This window comes from Oryzias latipes, chromosome 24 (genome assembly GCF_002234675.1).
Source record: "Oryzias latipes chromosome 24, ASM223467v1".
Lineage (NCBI taxonomy): Eukaryota > Metazoa > Chordata > Actinopteri > Beloniformes > Adrianichthyidae > Oryzias > Oryzias latipes.
Window position 1 is genome coordinate 405133 of NC_019882.2, and position 24571 is coordinate 429703.

Consider the following 24571-nt stretch of genomic DNA (forward strand, 5'->3'; position numbering starts at 1 on the left):
GCTCCCTCGGTACGTTTGAGGCTAAGGAAGTGGATAACCTCAGCTTTCGGTTCCAGAAATGGAGGTATGTTTCAGGGTAGATCAAGTTACCATGGCAACCCATGCTCTGAACATAACCTGGTCCGGAGCAGTTTTAGTTGAAGGATAGTTTGTTTTCAGAGAGGTGAAGCAGCATGGCATGTCCATTTGAAGATGATTTAGTGGATGAAGAAGCTCAGATAATACTTTTTCCACCATGCAGTGGCGGTTCTACACTAACTTACTCCCTGGGCGAGTAACCCCACCAGCGCCCCCCCCCCCCCCCCCCCCCGCACACATACAAAATTTGACAACATCCCGTTGTGTTCCCTATCTTCTATTTAGCCATTTTACTCAAAAAATGCATGGATTTTTTAGACTCGTATTACAGGGGGGTCAAACTCAGTCACACAGGGGCCTAAGTTAAAAACACGCTTTAGGTTTTGGGCCGAAGAAGATAAATATTTACTGAACACACTAAAGCTAAACTTTTAAACCTTTTAAACTGAACTTTTTGAACATAAATATGAATAAAAACAGGAACATTAATCCAGAATAACTCAAGTTAAACCTTAAATAAGTTGTAATATTTTGTTCTCCATAGAAATATATTCTGTCAAAATTATACAAATATGAACATGCTGCAGAATAAAACAAAGAAAGCCTGGAAATATTAATAAGAAATTATATATCAAATAATTCCATTTTTTTTGCTCTTTCATCTTTCTTTAGAGCTTTTTTTTAGAGCTGGACTCCTGCTTCATTTTTAGCAATAATTTCTTAATGTGTGACGTCCTGTGTGTGTCTTTGTGAAACATATCAGAGGGATTAGATCTAAAAAATAAAACTTATTGTGATTAATATGTTTAGGTCTTATAAAACATTGAAGACTAAATCTTAGAACTCATCAGTGGGATTACTCCAAAAATATTTGGCATTTCCCTAAATTTGTGCAACACCAACAGTAGAAATCCTCCAAAAAACCTCAATCCATATAAAATGGTCTGCGCTCACCCCCCCTCCCCCTCCCCTCCCCTCTGACACACGGGGCTCCGTCTCTATGACGGGAGGCGCAGCTGCGGCCCAGAGTTGATTGTCAGATAGAAAAAGACTCCCAATCACCTCTTAGTGTGATTCAGCCAGCCACCGGCGAGTTGCGCTCCCCTCTCGAGTTTTTTTACTTATGTTCCAAAGACTACCGCAAAGAGGTGTGGCCGCAAGCGTCTTGCACAAAGAATTGTGGGAAATAATCCCCATTGCCTGGTTTTGTCGAAATTGGGTTGAGCATGGATGTTTGTTCTGCCTAAATCCTTTTCATGTGCCTGTTTTACGTTGTTTCACTCTAAATTATTCTTTTTTTTTTTTTTTTTTCTTTTTTTTTTTTTTGCACCATAAGTGTGAAGAGGAAACAGGAGGAAGACATTATTAAGAGTCTGATGTGTCAAAAATAAAAGTATTAAGTGTCGGCTGCTGAAGTAATTTCAAATTAAAACTTCAAGCTACCTCTTTGAATATTGTATGTAGCACATTACTCATCGGACACGGCCAATGCCGCCCCCTATGAAGTGCCGCCCTGGGCGACCGCCCACATCGCCCATATCAAAAACCGCCACTGCCACCATGAGAGGGTGATAAAACCGCATATGGATGTTGGAAAGATAAACTTTATACTTTGATCTAACTTAGTTATTTGCTTCAGTTAAGATAAACCATTTGTTTGTTAAGTCAGCTTAATAATAACACGTAATTATTAGACAGTTATTTTACTTTCATTCAAATTAATTCAATTAAGTAGGTGTAACTTTGGTACTGCTGTTAGATTGGCACCGCAAGGGATTGTGGGATACCATTCCCTTTGCCTGTCTGCACGGATTTTGGTTCAAGTGTGGTTTTTGACCAAATGTGTTTAGTTGTTTAGCTGTTTTACTGTGTTTTGTCAAGTTATTTTGTCCAGTTATGTTTAATTCTTTCTGCACCATGAGTGAGAGGGAGGAAGAGGATGATAAGGATATATAGCAGTGTTTTTCAATCAGTGTGCCACAGCACACTAGTGTGCTGCGGGAGATGGTCAAGTGTGCCGTGGGAAATTGCCCTCATTAATCATTAACTGATCTAAAAACATTTTCCATCTCCAGGAAATCAGCTCTTTGTTCATCCAAACAGGCCCTGATAAAACACTGAGTAGTTAGGAATATAAAATATCTTAAAATTACTTTTTCTTTGTGTTTATTTAATTCTATTAAAGACATTTTGATAAGAATGACTGTACCACGATTTACCTGCAGCTATGACAGTTTGCGGAAAAGTCCCGCCCCTTTAACTGTCTCCGCCAATCATTCTTGAAGGCTTAATCACATGTCATCAGTCTGACCAATCAGAATTGGTTAAAGTCTTCACTTCATTGTTCTTAATTCTGCTGATAAAGTCGCTCAGTTCTAACAAAAATACCAGCTAAAGCTCTTCTTTAGCGGTGTAGCTTTCCACAGAGTCCGGTGTCAGACCGTGGGAACAAGCGAACAATCGAAAGACGCTCAGAGACGCGAGTCTTTCTGCAAGTTTTCGGCAGTTTTCACACTACATCTCCCATGATGCATTGGCTTAAAGGGCCAGTGTCCCAGCGCACAATGAATTGTCCTTGTGAAACGTCTTGAAACCACAATAAACAAACAGTTTCTAAATTTTCCAATTTAACTTTCATTTCATCTCTTAGAAAAAACAGCTGCAACTTCCTGCTTCTCCGGCCACAATTATCACAAAAATGCACGTGAGATTGCGGGCGGGGGGGGGGGGGGGGGGGGGCTGTCGATCAATACAGACCATGAATTCCTGCTTTTTTTTTTTTTTGGGATGCTGGTGTGCCGCGGGACTTTTGTCAAGGTTAAAGTGTGCCGTGGCTCAAAAAAGGTTGAAAAACACTGATATATAGCACCCCTACTATTGAGTGCATTAATGGCAATGTTGGAAAACTCCACTAATTATTGTTTTGTTCTTTCTATTGTTATAAAAATGAGTATATCTGCAGGCTCAAATTTAGACATATATGAGTTTAAGTAGTTCAATAAATTAAGATGGAAAAACATTTAATTGAAATGGAGTAATATTACACTTAGTTAGATAAATATGTAAATTTGAGTTGTATAAACACTAATTAAGTTTTATAGACCCAAGAAATTAAGTTGAATAAATTTAACTCAATTATTTGTTACCAATACAAGTTATTAATTTAAGTTGGCAAAATTGGATAAGTTATATATATATATATATATATATATATATATATATATATATATATATATATACATATATTATATATATGCGTCACAAGGAAAATGGACACAAGATCAGAAAATCGTGTGTTTCCTTTGTTCTTTTTCTCCAAGCAGATGCAGCCGTGTTACTTTTTTGATGGACGTATAATCTTCATACGCTGTCATTAATATCTCAACCTCCGTCTCACTGAAGTATAGCGTTTTGTTTTTGTTTTTTTCACCACGCATTTCCACCACGCATGACTCCAGAAATCTGCGATCCATTGAGAATGTCTTTATGTACCTGCTGTGCACGTGCATTAACCCAGGGTTACCAAGTGGAGCGTTATTACACTAACTCATATCCGGTCTGTTGGAGCAAGTTCAGGCGGATTTCAGCCAGAGTTCAGGGTTAAACTCAGGGTAGTTTAAACGTGCTTCCTGGAATACCCCCGAAAAATACCCCCTGACCTCTCTACAGGGAGGAAAGCAGCCCGTCCTCACGAGGCCAGAATTATTTCACATGAATAAGAAATAATTCTAATGACTTTGCGGAAAAAAGATAAAATGTTCCTTATTGATGTAAAAGACGCATAAGAGCATTCTTGACATGAGCGTCAATGTCATAGACATGAACGTTGTTGACGTGAACATTTTTGACGTGAACATTGTTGACGTGAGCGTTGTAGACGTGAACGTTGTTGACGTGAACGTTGTTGACGCGAGCGTTGTTGACGTGAACGTTGTTTACATAAACGTTGTTGACGCGAGCGTTGTTGACGTGAGCGTTGTTGACGTGAACGTTGTTGACGTGAGCGTTGTTGACGTGAGCGTTGTTGACGTGAACGTTGTTGACGCGAGCGTTGTTGACGTGAACGTTGTTGACGTGAACGTTGTTGACATAAACGTTGTTGACGCGAGCGTTGTTGACGTGAGCGTTGTTGAAGTGAGCGTTGTTGACGTAACATTGTTGACATGAACGTTGTTGACGTGAACGTTGTTGACGTGAGCGTTGTTGACGAGAACGTTGTTGACGCGAGCGTTGTTGACATGAGCGTTGTTGACGTGAACATTTTTGACGTGACCATTGTTGACGTGAACGTTGTTGACGTGAACGTTCTTGATATGAGCGTTGTTGACGTGAACGTTGTTGACGAGAACGTTGTTGACGCGAGCGTTGTTGACGTGAACATTTTTGACGTGACCGTTGTTGACGTGAACGTTATTGACATGAACGTTGTTGACGTGAACGTTGTTGACGTGAGCGTTGTTGACGAGAACGTTGTTGACGCGAGCGTTGTTGACGTGAGCGTTGTTGACGTGAGCGTTGTTGACGTGAGCGTTGTTGACGAGAACATTGTTGACGAGAACGTTGTTGACGCGAGCGTTGTTGACGTGAACGTTGTTGACGTGAGCGTTGTTGACGCGAGCGTTATTGACGAGAACGTTGTTGACGTGAGCGCTTTTGACGAGAATATTGTTGACGAGAACGTGGTTGACGCGAGCGTTGCAGACGTGAGCGTTGTTGACGTGAGCGTTGTTGACGAGAACATTGTTGACGAGAACGTTGTTGACGCGAGCATTGTTGACGTGAACGTTGTTGACGTGAACGTTGTTGACGTGAGCGTTGTAGACGTGAACGTTGTTGACGAAAACGTTGTTGACGCGAGCGTTGTTGACGTGAACGTTGTTGACGTGAGCGTTGTAGACGTGAACGTTGTTGACGAGAACGTTGTTGACGCGAGCGTTGTTGACGTGAACGTTGTTGACGTGAGCGTTGTTGACGCGAGCGTTGTTGACGCGAGCGTTATTGATGAGAACGTTGTTGACGTGAGCGTTTTTGACGAGAACATTGTTGACGAGAACGTTGTTGACGCGAGCGTTGTTGACGTGAGCGTTGTTGACGAGAACATTGTTGACGAGAACGTTGTTGACGCGAGCGTTGTTGACGTGAACGTTGTTGACGTGAACGTTGTTGACGTGAACGTTGTTGACGCGAACGTTGTTGACGCGAGCGTTGTTGACGCGAGAGTTGTTGACGAGAACGTTGTTGACGTGAGCGTTGTTGACGTGAACGTTGTTGACGTGAGCGTTGTTGACGAGAACATTGTTGACGAGAACGTTGTTGACGAGAACGTTGTTGAAGAGAACGTTGTTGACGCGAGCGTTGTTGACGTGAACGTTATTGACGTGAGCGTTGTTGACGAGAACATTGTTGACGTGAACGTTGTTGACGTGAGCGTTGTTGACGAGAACATTGTTGACGTGAACATTGTTGACGTGAACATTTTTGACGTGAACATTGTTGACGTGAGCGTTGTACACGTGAACGTTGTTGACGTGAACGTTGTTGACGTGAACGTTGTTGACGCGAGCGTTGTTGACGCGAGCGTTGTTGACGTGAGCGTTGTTGACGTGAACGTTGTTGACGTGAGCGTTGTTGACGTGAGCGTTGTTGACGTGAACGTTGTTGACGAGAACATTGTTGACGTGAACGTTGTTGACGTGAACGTTGTTGACGCGAACGTTGTTGACGCGAGCGTTGTTGACGCGAGAGTTGTTGACGAGAACGTTGTTGACGTGAGCGTTGTTGACGTGAACGTTGTTGACGTGAGCGTTGTTGACGAGAACATTGTTGACGAGAACGTTGTTGACGAGAACGTTGTTGACGCGAGCGTTGTTGACGTGAACGTTATTGACGTGAGCGTTGTTGACGAGAACATTGTTGACGTGAACGTTGTTGACGTGAGCGTTGTTGACGAGAACATTGTTGACGTGAACATTGTTGACGTGAACATTTTTGACGTGAACATTGTTGACGTGAGCGTTGTAGACGTGAACATTGTTGACGTGAACGTTGCTGACGCGAGCGTTGTTGACGTGAACGTTGTTGACATAAACGTTGTTGACGCGAGCGTTGTTGACGTGAGCGTTGTTGACGTGAACATTGTTGACGTGAGCGTTGTTGACGTGAGCGTTGTTGACGTGAACGTTGTTGACGAGAACATTGTTGACGTGAACGTTGTTGACGAGAACGTTGTTGACGCTAGCGTTGTTGACGTGAACGTTATTGACGAGAACGTTGTTGACGAGAACGTTGTTGACGCGAGCGTTGTTGACGTGAACGTTATTGACGTGAGCGTTGTTGACGAGAACATTGTTGACGTGAGCGTTGTTGACGCGAACGTTGTTGACGCGAGCGTTGTTGACGTGAACGTTGTTGACGACAACGTTGTTGACGAGAACGTTGTTGACGAGAACGTTGTTGACGCGAGCGTTGTTGACGTGAACGTTATTGACGTGAGCGTTGTTGACGAGAACATTGTTGACGTGAACGTTGTTGACGTGAGCGTTGTTGACGAGAACATTGTTGACGTGAACGTTGTTGACGTGAACATTTTTGACGTGAACATTGTTGACGTGAGCGTTGTAGACGTGAACGTTGTTGACGTGAACGTTGTTGACGCGAGCGTTGTTGACGTGAACGTTGTTGACATAAACGTTGACGCGAGCGTTGTTGACGTGAGCGATGTTGACGTGAACGTTGTTGACGTGAGCGTTGTTGACGTGAGCGTTGTTGACGTGAACGTTGTTGACGTGAACGTTGTTGACGCGAGCGTTGTTGACGTGAACGTTGTTGACGTGAACGTTGTTGACGCGAACGTTGTTGACGCGAGCGTTGTTGACGCGAGAGTTGTTGACGTGAACGTTGTTGACGCGAACGTTGTTGACGCGAGCGTTGTTGACGTGAGCGTTGTTGAAGTGAGCGTTGTTGACGTGAACATTGTTGACATGAACGTTGTTGACGTGAACGTTGTTGACGTGAGCGTTGTTGACGAGAACGTTGTTGACGCGAGCGTTGTTGACATGAGCGTTGTTGACGTGAACATTTTTGACGTGACCATTGTTGACGTGAACGTTGTTGACGTGAACGTTCTTGACATGAGCGTTGTTGACGTGAACGTTGTTGACGTGAACATTTTTGACGTGACCATTGTTGACGTGAACGTTGTTGACGTGAACGTTGTTGACGCGAGCGTTGTTGACGTGAACGTTGTTGACGTGACCATTGTTGACGTGACCGTTGTTGACGTGAACGTTGTCGACGTGAACGTTGTTGACGTGACCGTTGTTGACGTGAACGTTGTCGACGTGAACGTTGTTGACGTGAACGTTGTTGACGTGAACGTTGTTGACGTTAACGTTGTTGACGTTAACGTTGTTGACATGAACGTTGTTGACGTGAACATTTTTGACGTGACCGTTGTTGACGTGAACGTTGTTGACGTGAGCTTTGTTGACGTGAGCGTTGTTGATGTGTACATTTTTGACGTGACCGTTGTTGACGTGAGCGTTGTTTACGTGAAAGTTGTTGACGTGAGCGTTGTTGACGTGAACGTTGTTGACGTGAACGTTGTTGACGTGAACATTTTTGACGTGACCGTTGTTGACGTGAGCGTTGTTGACGTGAACATTTTTGACGTGACCGTTGTTGACGTGAACGTTATTGACATGAACGTTGTTGACGTGAGCGTTGTTGACGTGAGCGTTGTTGACGTGAACGTTGTTGACGAGAACATTGTTGACGAGAACGTTGTTGACGCGAGCGTTGTTGACGAGAACGTTGTTGACGCGAGCGTTGTTGACGTGAGCGTTGTTGACGTGAACATTGTTGACGAGAACGTTGTTGACGCGAGCGTTGTTGACGAGAACGTTGTTGACGAGAACGTTGTTGACGAGAACGTTGTTGACGTGAACGTTGTTGACGTGAGCGTTGTTGACGCGAGCGTTGTTGACGTGAACATTGTTGACGAGAATGTTGTTGACGCGAGCGTTGTTGACGAGAACGTTGTTGACGCGAGCGTTGTTGACGTGAACGTTGTTGACGAGAATGTTGTTGACGCGAGCGTTGTTGACGTGAACATTGTTGACGAGAACGTTGTTGACGCGAGCGTTGTTGACGAGAACGTTGTTGACGCGAGCGTTGTTGACGTGAACGTTGTTGACGTGAACGTTGTTGACGTGAACATTGTTGATGTAACAGATAACATAGATGATCTTCAGCCTGCAGAGCCAGAGAGATCCAGATGCTGATGAGCTCATCAAATAAAGGCTTATGGTTTGGTTCTCTGAACCAAACCTCTGACCACAACAAAAGAAAGCAGGAAAAAAAAAACGTCCTGCGATTTCTCTGATCGTCATATATGAATATTAATATAAATGTTAAAAGTGCTGGAATTTCAAGTAACCAAGTACAGATAAAAGCAGAGGGTTGGGTCAAGAAGAGCATTTGTTGCTACGGGTTGGTTGTTGCTCCGCCCCCTGACAGGAGTAGCTGAAGGAACAACAAACATTTCTTTAATGGCAATCTTTTAAAACAGCAATTTTTTTTTAAGCCACAGTCGTGAAATATCGTCTCTGTCTGCAGAAGTGGCCCATGCGTTCCCTCCTCTACTGTGGCTCCATTGGAGAGCTGCTGTCAGCCAATCAGAAGCCTCAGAGTGGGCAGGATGGGACACGCCCCTTGCCTGTGTTCACGGATGCAGGGAAACCATGAAGGAAGACGCTCAACTTTACCCAGACTCTTATCTGACAGCAGAGGACAGCGTTCAGGCAGGATTTAAGACGGTCTGATCCAAAGCTCCTGACCCGCAGCAGAACCAACTCAGATTCTGGGAGCTGTTGAAGGCGAACGCTGATCCAAGAGGACTTTTTTGGTAATGACACCCTGATCTGTTGCAACCACTGAGCTTTCTCTGTGATGAATGTTTGCTTTCAGAACCTGAAGCTCTGCCTGGAGACCCCCCCCAGCTGCAGAACCCCTAAGCTGCAGAACCCCCCCCCCCCAGCTGCAGCTGTGCACTCACACAGAGCGAGCTGCAGACTGATGAGCAGCAGCGTCTGCTCCGACTGACTAATGACACCACAAATCACGGCGAGCAGGAACGGCGTGTAACCCATTATGAGGATTTACGGGGGGGGGGGACCTGCTTGGTTCCCAGCAGCACATAAATTTAGTGTGTGTGTGTGCCTGCGTGTGTGTGTGTGTGTGTGTGTGTATGCTTGCATCTGTGTGTGTCTGCGTGTGTGCTTGCGTGTGTGCTTGCTTGCGTGTGTGTGCTTGCATATTTGTGTGTCTGCGTATGTATGCTTGCATATGTGTGTGTGTGACTGCGTGTGTGTGTGCTTGCATATGGGTGTGTGCTTGCATGTGTGTGTGTGTGTGCTTGCATATTTGTGTGTGTGTCTGCGTGTGTGTTTGTGATCGCTCTTACGTCTCTGCTTTCATACCAAAACGCTTTGAAGTGATTTCGTGTCTCGTTTCTGTTCACACTCCTGAAACTAATAAAGTTCTCTGAAACATTTGTCCTTCCTGTACGCCCTTATTAGGACAATCAAAGCCTTTGAGTCTCTTTTCTGTTCAATTAAAGAAATGGGACACATTCAGACAGAAGAGAACAAAGTTCCTAATGGATCCTCTCTGGAAAGAGTTCTGACGGGTCTGACGTTTGGACGCACACGGATCCTTTGAACTGACCACGCCCCCTCTGTGATGGGCCCCCTTCATGCGACAGACGCTGGGTTGGCTCCAGCGACCCCGTGACCCTGAACAGGACGGTGGAGGTGGCAGAACATTTCCATGGAGAACCGACCCAAACCCAGAGGTGGTTGTAGATGTTAATCCCCCAGCTCCAGATGTTCTAAATGCTCCACTGAAAAAGTTCTCTTTGTAAACTGGATCAACAGAACCGAACAAAGCTTTAGCTTTAACATGCAGTCTTATGGCAGTCATGGGGGTTCTGACAGTTTTTATAGCAGAGGCCAAATAAGGAACTGGACTTTAGACCAGTTGTGGTGAAAAAAATGGATAAACAGAAAAGGTTTTTTATAACTTTGATAACTAAGTGTCAATAATACAGGTAACCCTTGTTCTATCCTAGGCACTTTAACGTTGGGAGTTGGGTCATCTAGACCCACTAGACAGTGCTCTGAACCTTTTTTCTTCAATGATTTGTGATCTTCACTGGTGTCCATGGATTACATGAAATCTTTCCACCTTTATCCACCTTTGTCATGGTAGGGGGAACATGTCAATGGAAGGGGGGGGGGGGGTCATCTAAGATAGCACAAGGGTTAACCAGAACCTCCAGATGTTTCCAGAGGTTTCTGTCCAGATCTTCTACTCGTCAGTAATCGTGTCATTTGACAGACTTAGTTCCTCAAACTTTCTCTTTCTCTCTGGACAAACAGTGTCAGCTCCTTTCAGCAGACGTTCCTTTACAAACTCCCCGTCACTGACGGTCTTCCTACGCCGGGCCGCTTCCAGAACCTTCAGAACCACAGCGTAGGTGTCCAGCTTCACTGGATGGAGTCGTTTCTGTCAACATCTGCTGTGCAGCAGCCTCCTTGTAGCTGTTGGAGCTCATTGTTGTCTCAACGGGAAATGTGTGTTTAGGATTTGGGACATAGTGACGCTTTATAATGAATTCACCTGTTTGTAAATCAGACGCAGGACTTCATCCATGAGGTTTGTCCACTTAGCTTGAAGGCGCCTTTCTTCTTCTGTTCTGGTTCTCTTTTATTGACAGTCACACAAAATCTTCCCCCAGGCCGCACTTTGAGAACACCTGCTGTAGGAACTTCTCGTCTGCTCACCTTCTGAGCAGAAGAACACGGAGAACCCCGATGATGTCTCCACTAGAGCCTTAACGTTTCATCATGTTCTGGTTCTGATCCGGCTTCCTGTTTCTATCTCACTTACAAACTTCATGCATCGTTTCACCAAACACACATTTGAAATCCAGTTTTTAGGAAATCCTAAGAAAAGGAGTGAGTCCCCCCCCCCCCCCCCCCCCCCAACATGCTTAAATGTTAAATCATTTTCACTAAGCCAGCATCACCCCCCCCCCACACACACACACACGTTGCTGGCGTGTACCTGGATCCAAACCGCAGGAGTGGCGCCTCCCCCTGTTCCAGAGGAGTCGTGTCTGTGGCGAGCCTCCAAACGAAACATGGGGGGGGGGGGGGGGGGGGGGGGGGGGCTCAGCGTTCAAGGCTGCTGCTATAAATCTGTCCTGGGGGGTCAGAGCAGGACTCTGCGCATCTGCCTTTAAACACTCGGGTCTCAGCAGGAAGCTTGATTCTGTTTTGGTCGAAGGTTCTGCTCCATGTTCTGAAGAACGACAAAGAGCAAAGATGAAGGAGGAGCCAGAACCAGAACCAGAACCATCTCTGATGAACTTCATGTCAGCGTTCAGATATCAACATCCTCCCCGCATCCCTGTGTGTTTGTTGGACGAATCGCCTCGTCTGATTGGATGAAGGACATGAGTCCATTCAATGATCTTCAGCAGTTTTATTGCAAAAACAAGTTTCCATCAAACAGACATCAGAACCATCATCCTTCTGACCCACAAAGACCCCACCCACATCCCCCCGTCCAATCACAGCAGCCGCTCGTCTCCGGGCTGGCAGGAACCGGTTCCAGCATGAAGGCACGAGGAAGCAGAGAAGCCTGAGCTTCAGTGCTTCAGCTTCTGGGATGAAGAACAGCCAGAATTCTTGTGCATCATAAATAAATATTGTTCCAAACAATATTTATTCTTGGAGAAATTACTAAGCGCCACGGAAACGCAAAGGCCACAACCATCTACGGCTACGGTGGACACCAAAGTCCCGTCACAGTTTCAGGCGGTCCAGCAGGGGGCAGAACTTCAGAACTGTGCTTTGGTGGAGCTCATAAACGGCCCCCCTCCTCTGAGCTCGGTGAAGGCATCTGTCAGGAACACTTCAAGTAATTTCAGGTGGGAGGAGCCATGATGGCGGTCATGGCTCCTGCATATAGAAGAGCTGGTCTCGTACAAAAATATACACAGACGTGACGGAACGCATGACTTTGGTAGAACTGAGGATGCTTCTATATGCTTTGGAGAGGCTGGAACCCTGAGATGAAGGAGGTACGATGAGGAGGTGAAGGGCGAGATGAACACACAGTGATGAAGATCAGAGAAACATGCTGCAGGAATGAGGCCAAGTGATCCAGAATGAGCATCCTGCCTGACATGATGACACGAAGAACCAGGAGGAATCAGGAGGAACCCAGAGGAACCATGAAGTACCAAGAGGTACCATGAGGTACCACGAGGAACCCCGAGGGAACCAGGAGGAACCACGAGGAACCACGAGGAACCCCGAGGGAACCAGGAGGAACCAGAAGGAACCAGGAGGAACCCAGAGGAACCATGAGGTACCAAGAGGTACCATGAGGTACCACGAAGAACCCCGAGGGAACCAGGAGGAACCAGGAGGAACCACGAGGAACCCAGAGGAACCAAGAGGTACCACGAGGAACCCCGAGGGAACCAGGAGGAACCACGAAGAACCACGAGGAACCCCGAGGGAACCAGGAGGAACCCAGAGGAACCATGAGGTACCAAGAGGTACCACGAGGAACCCCGAGGGAACCAGGAGGAACCACGAGGAACCAAGAGAAACCCAGAGGAACCACGAGGTACCAAGAGGTACCATGAGGTACCACGAGGAACCCCGAGGGAACCAGGAGGAACCAGGAGGAACCCAGAGGAACCATGAGGTACCAAGAGGTACCACGAGGAACCCCGAGGGAACCAGGAGGAACCAGGAGGAACCAGGAAGAGGAACTACCCCCCCCCCCCCACAGGACGGGTCACTGCAGCCAATGAGACGAGTTTTCTGCTGGAAGTGAACCATCACAGCCGCTCTTCACCCTCCACCTGAAGCTCCTCCCCTCACAGGCTACCTGAATTAACTTAATCTAATCTGACCTCACTAGTCCTCTGACCCGGTTAGTCTTGGTTAGTTGGAATCAAATCTCCCTCCATCAACTACCTGATTGGTGTGTGTGGGTCGAATTAGTGCATGTGGCTGAGCGTGCACGAGCACGTGCTCTCAGAATCAGACATGGCAGTGGGCGTGGTCACAGCGCCGTCTCCACCACGGCGTGCGGGCTCATCTGGCAGGAAGGCTCCTTGGGCCCGCTGACCCCCGCCTCCCCGTGCTCTGCGTCGCTCCCCGCGTTCACGTGCGCTCCGTCTGTCTTCACGTGCGCTCCGTCGGCGCCCGGCTCTTTCTCCTCCAGAACCACGACCTCCCCGTCTCTTTGGGCCCTGCGGTACGGCTGCACAGTGCCCTCTGCAGGCTGCGAGGGGCAAAGACACGGGTGAGGAGGAGCGTCTGGGAGGAGGAGCGTCTGGGAGGAGGAGCCCCGCTCACCTTCTGACCCAGGGGGGTCACGCAGCACAGCTTCTCCCTGTAGCGCTCCGGCAGGAAGAACAGCAGCGTTCCCAGGACCGGGAAGACGGTTCCGGGGGTCAGCTCCTTCTCCTTCATCGGTCCTGATGAGGAGCAGAACGCCGCTTTTCATTGGTTTGAGGGAAACTCCACGAGGAAGAGGAAGATGTCTCTGTCAGGGGGAGGAGCCTCTGAGCTCACCTGTCAGCAGACTGACGACCAGTCCCACCAGCACCACGGTGGCGGAGTTGTGGGCGCTGTACCACATGTAGGACAGCGAGTAGAGCGCGTGCACGCCGCTGGGCCTGGGGGAGGATGAAGGTCAGTCAGCTGCCTCTCTGCAAGGGGGGGGGGGTGTTCTTCTTGTGGGGGTTACCTGGTGCTGCTACTGTTCAACAGGGTGGCTGCAGTACCACCCACGTCCAACAGGGGCAGGAGGGTGGCGTTGAGGGGCGGGGCCGGGGGGGTGGAGGAAATGCGCATCACGAAGCTGCCGATCCCGATCCAGAACGCCATGGCCAGGCCCGCCAGCAACCCCACAACAGCCCCCTGAACCCAGGGGGGGGGGCACACATGAGGATCCACAGCAGAGCTGCACCCACCCCAAAGTAACTACAGTAAAGTAATCCGAGTACTCAGAGTATTTACCACAGGATTTGCCCAGGGGAAGAACATCCCCAGGCAGAAGAGTCCCAGCAGAGGCCCCCCCACCATCCCGAAGATGCTGAAGGCCGCCTGCAGACACACAGAGGTCAGAGAAGCACGCACACGCGTGTCACTGAGGGAGGGGGGCGCTCACCTGCAGCACGGAGCCCATTCTGGAGGCGATGTAAGCCATGGCCAAACACACCAGACCGTACACCAGAGCTGGGGGGGGGGGCACCGTTAGAGCACGCTAGTTCAAGTCTGCCAGGACGAAGTAACGCTCCACCACAGCCCGGGGGGCGGGCGCTGCTCTTACCGAGTCCCTTGGACAGCAGGGTGGCCCTGGTCTCAGTCATGCCGGGAAACTGAGGCTTGATGAGGTCCTCCATGGTTACTGTTGCTAAGGAGTTGAATGCTGACGAGATGGTGCTAGGGGGGTCAGGATAATATGAACCAATCAGGATGAAGCACTGATAAACGCTGCATTGATTGGAGCATTGGAGCTATGAATAAAGACCACGCCTCCAGCTAAAGACCTTCAAGCGTTTAGAAATGACCAAAAGGATTTTTTGAGGTTCTGACTGCGTTTGTGACGTTCAGCATCTGTCGGCACAACTCAAAGGAGAGAAACTTGAACATGATTTAAAAAGTCTGCAGTGGGGTTACCAACCCCCCTCCAGAAAAACGACGTGTGACCTCTGACCTGAGCGCTCCGCTGAACAGACAGGCCACGAAGAGGCCGGAGAGGCCGGGCAGGCCACTGAACACGTCCATGACGAAGTACAGCACCATCTGCACACACAGAGACAGGCTGAGCGCGCACGAGCGTCCGTGAGCGCGCACGAGCATCCGTGAGCGCGCACCAGCGTCCGTGAGCGCGCACCAGCGTCCGTGAGCGCGCACCAGCGTCCGTGAGCGCGCACGAGCATCCGTGAGCGCGCACCAGCGTCCGTGAGCGCGCACGAGTGTGCAGAGTGCGCGGGGCTCACCTGGTCGGTGGTCTGGACGTAGCCCTTGTCCAGGGGGCTGTCCTCGCCGTAGCGAGCGAACATGACCAGACCCATCAGGCAGCCCAGACACAGCACCACCTGCTGGCAGGGGAACACCACGTAGCAGGACCTGGGGGGGTCACACTCTGAGTGCTGCTCTTATGGTGACAGTGGGACGTTCAGGACACGGACGCTCACATGATGGCCTCCTTCTCGGAGCGCGAGCTCAGGTACCTCTGCACCTGCGCCTGGTTGACCCCATACAGAGCTAGCATGAGGAAGACTCCGCCCACCCCCAGCGTCCAGAAAGTGTGTCGCTGCAGAGGATCTGGGTTCAGGCTGCAGACACACAAACCCGTCACAATCACCCAGGAACCCCCCCTCCGCGCCCCCCAGGGATGCTTGGCACTCACTCGAGCCCGGAGATGCGGCTGCCGTTCATCGCCTTCCGCCACACCTCTGCCATGCCCCCCGCCTGGCTGGCCCCCACCACGATGACCGCCAGCTGGCCCGCAAACATCACCACCGTCTGGAAGACGTCTGTCCAGATCACGGCCTTCAGCCCCCCCTGAAAGACCACAGCAGCGAGGTCACTCCAAAGCCCCTGACAGAGCGGCAACCCCCCCCCCCCCCCCCTTACCAGAGCTGTGTACAGAGTACACACCAGCCCCATGGCGAGCACCGCCCCCCAGAGGTCAAACCCTGTCACTGCAAGACACAAGCAAACCCCCCCTCACTGTAAAACTCCTGAAAGCATGCCCCCCTCCCTTCATCAGGAGGAGCTAAAAGCAGACGAGTTTACCTGCATTGAGCGCCAGCGCCGGAGCGTACAGCACCACCCCCATGTAAACGACCTGCGGGGGGCAGACAGAGACACCTCCCTCACACACAGAAAAGCTGCTGCAATCAGGGAGTCCATGACATAACCAGACCCCCCCACAGACACCCAGCAGGAGGCAGATACCATCTGGAAGATGAAGGTCACCGTCCCGCACACACGGACCGTCTTGTTGAAGCGCAGCTCCAGGTACTGTCGAAACAAACAACCGTCCAGAATCAGGTCCGGATCGGATCTCCATGAGATCAAACCCGGCCAACGGATCAGAACCTCGTAGGCGCTGGACAGCCGCAGCCTGTAGAAGACCGGGATGAACACGTGGGCTGGGATGAGCAGACCCAGGAAGTAGGAGCAGCCCAGGAACCAGTACTGCGTGCCGAAGGCGTAGACCTCCGACGGGGCGCCCAGGATGGCCACGGCCGACTGAAAGGTGGCGAGCAGCGACAGCGACACGGGCAGGCAGCTCATGGAGCGATCCGCCATCAGGAACTCCTTCAACACACAGACAGGCGTCACGGACGCCGCCTCCATCGGGGTCACGGCCAAAGACGCTGAAGCCCACCTGCGTCGTGCGCTGGCGGCCCCCGGAGAAGGCGTAAAACAGGCCGATGCCGGTGGAAGCCACCAGCAGCAGAGCGAAGATGACGTAGTCCTCCTTGGTGAACTGCATCTGCACCGCTGCTGCCATGACCACTCAGCCGATCACAGAGTCAGACGCTCGTCCATGGAGTCTCCTGCTGGAACACCAGGACACGGATCCGGTCAAGAGGTTTCAGAGAAAGAGATCGCTTCATTTCCTCAACGTTATGATCTTACAGCTTTGACTTTTAAGTGATGGAAATCTGAATTTTGAGGAAATAAGATTCTAAAATAATAAGAACGTTCTGGAACATCTCTGCCTGGATAAATGAAGGTACAACTATAATTCAGTTACTCTCTTGAATGTTAATTCTGTTTGATTATTGAGAATTTGGTTTAAATTCAGAATTTTTAGGTATGAATTCCCACCTGTTTTGCCATAAATCCTGATTTTTTAAGAGTTTGTTTTCCAGACAAACCAAAGCTTTTCCAGCTGGAAAACACGGAGGTCAGGCGTGAGAACGTACCTCTGTGTCCTGCAGGAAGATCTGGACGCCTGCAGCCTTTCTGAGAAACAGGAGAAACATGAGCCAACATTTGTTCAGAACCGGTTGATGATGTGGACCCGTGGGTCTGAATCCCGCGGCTTGAACAGTGAGGCTGACGGCACTCTAGAGCCGCTCCTGACGGTTCCCCGGGACTGCAGAGGAACCCGCTCGGCTCCATCTGACACCGCAAACATGAAGAACGCCCTTTTCCCGAGCCGCACAGATCCGGTCTGAGGTGGACATTCCTCCCTTCGGGGTTATGAAAGCTGAGGAATCATTTCCAGAGAAGGTCAGGAGCTGTGGAGCTGCTCCGGGGTGAGATAACCTCACCTGGCTGAACTGTGGACTCCGACCTGCTGACATGGGAGTCGGGCTAACGGAACGGAGCCGAACGGCGTGCCGTGCCAAGGTGTGGCTCAGAGGTGGTCATAAACCTTCAGAGCACGCATGAACACTCCTCCTCTCTGGAGCAGTTAGGAGGAAAACTTGACCCACCTGCCAGGAACGTTTCAGAGCTGCTTTGATCAAAGAGCAGAGCCTTAAATCCCACAATCATTTATCCGCTTAGGATCCAAAAACTGACCCTTTCCCACACAGATTCCTTCCAAAAGACATTTTTCTACGAGAGCAGAAACCTCACCTTCAGGACACCTCTATCAGTAACGGCAAACAAACAGGTAAACTAGAATGAGTTTCCTAAAGTTCACCACTGTTGTTTTTCCACATCCAAAGAGAACATTCTAGACACTGGATGGTCACATGACTTTATTCAAAGTCTGTCCACACATTGGACTGGAATGATGGACTGATCCGTGTTGATGACATCACACGTGTGTTGTCTGCTCTGATTGGTCGGTTTTACCTTACAGTCAAATAAACCCACAGTATCTCAATCCAGATGATTATCATCCGTTGTTTTGAAGTGGTTTGAGAGACAGACAGACAGACAGACAGACAGACAGACAGACAGACAGACAGACAGACAGACAGACAGACAGACAGACAGACAGACAGACAGACAGACAGACAGACAGACAGACAGACAGACAGACAGACAGACAGACAGACAGACAGACAGACAGACAGACAGACAGACAGACAGACAGACAGACAGACAGACAGACAGACAGACAGACAGACAGAGGTCGACTCCATTAACTCTCCTCAGACAGACCGATCTGGTTGGATTATAGGAATAGAGATAAATTCCTCGATTGGTCGTTACAGCCCTACTCTCCAAACATTCATCCTTTCCTTCATACGGATCAGTCATCCTGGTTCCTTTACAGACTAGCAGCACCATACCATGATGTTTCTGCCCCCATGCTTCACAGTGGCATTTATACCAAGGGGTTCCATTTTGGTCTCTTCTGACCACATGACCTTCTCCCAGTCCTCATCCATGGAGGATCCTGTGGATTCTCCACATGGTCTCTGGAAAACTTTAGACAGTTCTGGACATATACTGGTTTAAACAGGAGGACTTTCTGAACTCTGCGGGACTTGAAACCATTATAACGTTGTGTGTTACCATGGTAACCCGTGTTACTGTGATCCCAGATCTCTTCAGACCATTGACCAGTTCATCCGTGCAGTTCTGAGCCGTTTCCTCTCCATTCTCCAGATCATTTGTTCCACCAGGTGAGATCTTGCATGGATCTCCAGGTGGAGGGAGATGGTCAGTGATTTTCTTTTTCTTTCATTTTCCAACACTTGCTGAAACAAATTCTACACATGTCTCTGTCCACTGTCCCAGACACCTGGCTGGATGCTCCATGTATGCTTCCCCTGTCAGCAGCTTCCACCCTGCAGTTATGAGCTGGTCTTGGGATGGAACCCTCCATGCATGGTGAGGAGCTGTCGTGTTTTAACATCCGTGGTCTGTATCTCTTCCTTTGGCCGTCTTATTATTCCTGCAGGGTATCTGATAACTGGCAGTGCGTAGCTGTTTATTGCCCGGGTCTTGTTCTTACCATTGAGCTGGCTTCTCAGGACTTGCCTTACTGGTTGGAGGTATTTAGCTGTACTGTAGATCCTGGTGGTGTGGATCAGGGAGTCAATGTCACGCTCGCTCTTAGCATATAGCTTGATGTCATCCATGTAGAGGAGGTGACTGATGTTGGCCCCATTTCTGAGTCAGTATCCATAGCCAGTCTTGTTGATTATTTGGCTGAGGGGGTTCAGACCTATGCAGAACAGCAGTGGGGACAGAGCATCACCTTGGCATATCCCACATTTGATGGACACTTGTGCAGGTGGCTTCCCATTGGCTTCAAGGGTGGTTTTCCACAGCTTCATGGAGTTTCCTATGAAGGCTCTTAGAGTCCTGTTGATGTTGTACAGCTCCAAGCATTCAGTGATCCACGTGTGGCATTGAGTCATAGGCTCAATCCAGGCTGTGCACAGGTTGGTGTGTCGTGACCTGTAGTCTTGGCCAACTGTTCATTTGGCCAGTCTTTGGTATTTGGCTCCTCTGGTATCTCTACCAAATCAAACTCAGTAGATAAGGCAAAAGGAGACAGGTGAACTCTTCTCTGGGGCATAAAAGGCAAATAAAATCCTCTTAGGGCGTTTATGTGTGCATGTATGTGCTTATCTCGTACCATGAGAGACAATGAAACTCGTGTCATGCTGGCTGAACAAGGTCTGCATCTGGTGAACCCAAGCAGCTCGATGGAACTGGAACAAGGCGAGCTGCCAGAAGCATCTCTTTATATCATGGTGGGCAAAACTGTTCGCCCCATTCTAATGGCAAGTATTCAGATTTAAAAACTACTTTTACTCTCTGTGGGTGTTGTCCCACCAGTTTTTCTACGCATGGGTCCTGGGGGGGGTGAAGGTTAGTGTCTGCTGTCATGTAGAAAGCGTGCCTGCAGGAGGTGGGACCCCGCGTAGCCCGGCTCTCTACTGTTACAGCTTTGTTCTTAAACATGGAATAAAAACACTCTGCTTCAGCCAGAGGGAGGAAGGACACCTGATAACGCAATAACAAAGTTAAAGCATATTTACCCAGAATCCACTGCGGTTCTACATTTTACTTGTTTGAACAAACTGAAGTTTTCTTCAGTGGATGACGTGTTTACGGGATCAAATAGATTCTTGTTATTAGAACTTGACTGTAGTTTAGTTTGAGTCACAAACGTTTGTTTTTATTGGAAATCTTAACCGTCATGGAAGCTGACCCCAACCACACATTAACACGGGGGGGTGAGACTGTTACAGCAGTTGATAAAGTCTGCTTGAGGATGTTAGTGAGGAAGGAACTCTGATCTACACTCTGACTGTAGAGAACCGTCAGCTGTAAAGTTCAGGAAACCTGGTATCCTAGCAACAGAACAACTACGAGGGTCCGTTATGTAATAAAGCCCACAGTGATGGTTACTGATCATGACAGCAGAACCGCCGCATGTTGCAGGGTACACCCCCCACACACACACCCACACATAAACACACACCAGTGTTTGAAATAAGCGGTTATCCTGTTGTCCAAGACAACCAGATTTCACGGAGGACAACCCAAAATGAACCTGACGGTTGTCCATGTGACAACCTGCTCTTTTATTCAACATTTTGGTATTTTTCAACTATTTTACTTTGCGAAACGACGTCCGACTTTTTTAGATAAAACCGAACTCTGTCACGTGACTTCTGAACGGACCGAGTACGCCTGAAGAGGTGAGCGGCATCAGCCTCAGCAGACGAGTCGGACGCTGATGATGATGACATGATGACAACGTTACACCTGCATGTGTTGTTTAAAGATCAGGGATATTAGTCTTTACTGCTACTTCATTTACACGTGTGTTTATTTGAAACAGATGTTATATCATGTTATCACTTTTCATCACATAAATATTACTTTATATTTGGAATGCTGTACTAGTCCCAGTTCATATCGGTGTTCTAAATTTTAAAAACACTCATTAGGTTACAGTGTTGGTTAGATAAAGTATTTTCATTTGATCGTAACAGTATTACATTGACATGGCAATACTTTGTGTAACCAGATACTTCAATATTTAGTAAAATGTTGCTTTTTAATATTTAAAGAGTTTTTTAAATGTCCATCATAAGAGGCAGTTGATATTAGATGTATAGAAGAAATAAAGACGTACGTTCTGACATCTGAGTAGGTTTGGTTGCTGTTGAATATTGGTATCCAAGGACAACCAAATAACACTTGTGTTATATCTAACGCTGACACACACACATAAACACACACACATAAACACACACACACAAATATAAACACACACACACACACACACACACAAACACACACACATACTTAAACACACACATAAACACACACACATACTTAAACACACGGACACTCTGACAAAAGAAAACACAAATCTTTCAGCCGACCAGGAGAATCTGGACATCCCATAATCCCAACTGTTTGGGGGGGGGGTCCAGTCCTAACACAGCTGCTCACCAGAACTCAAAGAAGGTCCACTAAGCCGTGGAGGATCCAGAACTGTAGGGTTCTGAGATGAGATCCAGGCGTCACGTGTCTGAGCTCCAGAGCTCCAACATTCCCAGAAACGCTCCAGAACCCACGGGGGAGGGGAGGGGGGGGCACGGCGCCACAGGGTTTGGACCTGCTGGTGTGGAAACACAGATCCTCATCTCCTCACTGAGGTCAGAGAGTCTCGGCGAGACCTGGGGGGCGGACCTCCACACCGCCTCATAGGAACAGGCAGAACTTTTTCAGAACCACAGCTCTGGCTGCAGCTGACCCGGTACCGAGTCCAGCCAACAGTTTACCATAAAGGGCGGAGTTCTTTGGACTGAAGAACATCTGGAAGCTGATGTGTCTTTGAAAACGACGATTCATGATTCATCCTGTCTAGAACCAGAGCATCACGCAGAACACGTATGACCATTTACATGACAACAAAGCACCGCCGCCTGCCGCTCGGACCCTCAGAACCACAGCAGAACCACAGGCTGCGTTTAGGAAAACTGCTCTGCTGTCAGACTGAGGTGCTCATTTAATTAGTTCTTTATTTTTAGCCCATCATTGATCATAGAGGAGGCCTCCATGAGCCTCGGGGGGTGGGGGGTGGGGTGCCAAGGACAGAGATATGAAGCCACCAAAACACTGGATTAGTTCAGATTAGCTTTTTAACAGAACCAATGCGATAAGAGCCGTGCTAATCTAGTGTGCAGCTCGGAGCAGACTGACCGGCTGAAGGAGACGCCGGGGGATCGAACCTTCACCCCTCACACGTCTGGTTGATAGACCCAAGCATGACCCAGCAAATGTCCTCCGGTCGTTCCAGTTTGTGAAATCTATCAGGTCTGCGGGTCTTCTTCTGTCTTTGAGGGAGTTCTAGTGGACCGGCTGTTCTGCGATTCCCTGAGAACCGACAGTTAAAGAATAACCGGAACGACCGAGAACCACAGATGGTAAAAACATTTTTGCCGCCTCAGCTGCTGTTGTTCCATTATTGATTGATTGACAGTTTACAAGAGGAAGTTGGATTTTTTTTACACCTGTTGTCGACGTGAGTTCTGTGGTAAAAGTGAAATAAAATCCAGAATCTTTGGCTGAAGATCTGGAGTTTTTCCCCGGCATCTGGTTTCAGAACTTCCACAGTTTTTACCAAAAAACACGCCGACTGTTTTCACCAGCACACGCGTTCCGACCCGACTCACTGATCTGGTGAGTTTGGGTCAGAATCAAATCCGTGTCGTCTGCATAGAAGTACATTCACTTCCACAGACAGAGATGATGTGAAGACTGAAGAGAGGGGACCCTACTACTGATCCCTGAGGAACACCTGAAAGGACATAAATATGATCCAATCAACTCACAGCAGCACGAGAGAAAAGAACACGAGTTTAGTTAGAAGAACCTCCTGATCCACCAGATCAAAGGCTTTCCTGAGGTCCAGAAACAGCACCGTCCAGCACCACCCACATCCAGAACCGCCTCTGTAGACGCACCTCCATCTCAGTCCAACATTTGGTTCCAAAGCCAAGTTTGTTCCGTTTGTTCGGTCCGATTGAAGGTCTAAAGAAGTTCCAGAACCAGATTTAAAAACTGGACAAACTCTGGCGGACCAGAGTGAAACCCAATGCTGCTCAGCGGAACCAGGGAAGAGGGAACCATGGAGTCCACAGGGTTCTTCAGAGGGTTCTAGAAACTGTTATGAGGCTTGTTGTGGTGAAGAACCACGACTGTGAATAAAACCCACACAAAATACAAGAAACACGCATGAATGTTATCACACGCACACGCACACACCATGAGGACAAACGGAATCACACACTAAATTCAGGACACACGCACGCAAGGATCCAAACACGCGCGCGACCACGCACGCACGGACACAAACACTAGGCTAAAACCGTGGAGACCATCATTTGTGTTGAATTTCATCAGAATTTGCCATCCAAGCTTCACCGTGTGACGTCAGCAACCCCCCCCCCCCCCCATTCATACATGACCAGCCCGCCTCTGAAGTGTTTACCTGCAGCCCGAATCCGTGATGAGCGGAGATCCGTTAACCAACATCTGCCTCACAGCAGCGGGTTGTCCGTCTCCGCCGAGGGTCCCTGAACGCCACGCGGGCTCTCACCGATGGAAACTGAACGCTGGATCCAGAACCCGGTAAACAGGTGTCAGCCGCTACGACACAGCCGCGGCTCTTGACTGCTGAACCCGCGAGGACAACATGCGGCGGCAAGACGTCCAACGAATGTATGAAGTAACCGGAACTGCGCCGCGTGGCTCCGCTGTCCAATCAGCGCGGAGAGCGTTCAACGCCTCGAACCAATGATGTCCCTCCCACGAGCCCCCCCTCCCCGGAACAGGGCTCCTACCTGTGACCCGCAGAGGCGGGACTCCGGGCCCACCTCTCCGTGACGTCACGGACCGCCCAGTCTCCTTGACATGAGGTTGCTGCGTTCACGCACGCCCCATGGAGCGGAAATTCCAAACCTGCGCCAAATTCATCCCACGAGATCTGCCTGACGACCAGCACCAAACTCCATCCTCATGCACACAATGCAGCCGTTACACTTCCTCCAGAAAACTATCATATGAACAACAGATTTAGTTCAAAATCTGGGATGTTCTGGTGCTGAACGCAAAAGTCAAACCGACAAAGATTCATTCTGAAGGTTTACATCAAATAAATCATCCGTTTCTATAAATAAGTCAAATAAATCAGTTTCTATAAATAAGTCAAATAAATCAGTTTCTATAAATAAGTCAAATAAATCAGTTTCTATAAATAAGTCAAATAAATCAGTTTCTATAAATAAGTCAAATAAATCAGTTTCTATAAATAAGTCAAATAAATCAGTTTCTATAAATAAGTCAAATAAATTAGTTTCTATAAATAAGTCAAATAAATCATCCGTTCTTATAAATAAAACAAGCTTCATACAGTTTGCTGGAGGTAAAACAGAAAAAGTCCT

General features: G+C 48.5%; 1 protein-coding gene across 5 annotated transcripts; it reads right to left on the reverse strand.

Annotated features, from left to right (window-relative positions):
* Positions 1–11606: 11606 nt before the first annotated feature.
* On the reverse strand, positions 11607–24001 carry LOC101167595 (sodium-dependent multivitamin transporter). 5 transcript variants are annotated; one of them, XM_023953225.1, is made up of 18 exons: positions 23620–24001; positions 17117–17152; positions 16573–16744; positions 16281–16502; positions 16137–16202; positions 15975–16026; positions 15813–15880; positions 15586–15740; positions 15371–15511; positions 15173–15302; positions 14887–14975; positions 14500–14612; positions 14338–14405; positions 14187–14273; positions 13915–14087; positions 13740–13843; positions 13521–13642; positions 11607–13446 (listed from the first exon to the last, which is right to left on the reverse strand). In XM_023953225.1, the coding sequence occupies exons 3-18, from the start codon at positions 16696–16698 to the stop codon at positions 13225–13227; spliced, it is 1938 nt and encodes a 645-aa protein (XP_023808993.1). In that variant the 5' UTR covers positions 16699–16744; positions 17117–17152; positions 23620–24001; the 3' UTR covers positions 11607–13224. The 5 variants fall into 5 exon arrangements, with proteins under 5 accessions (XP_023808993.1, XP_023808995.1, XP_023808991.1 ...); XM_023953227.1 differs by having other exon boundaries at positions 16573–16747; XM_023953223.1 differs by having other exon boundaries at positions 17117–17156.
* Positions 24002–24571: the final 570 nt, after the last annotated feature.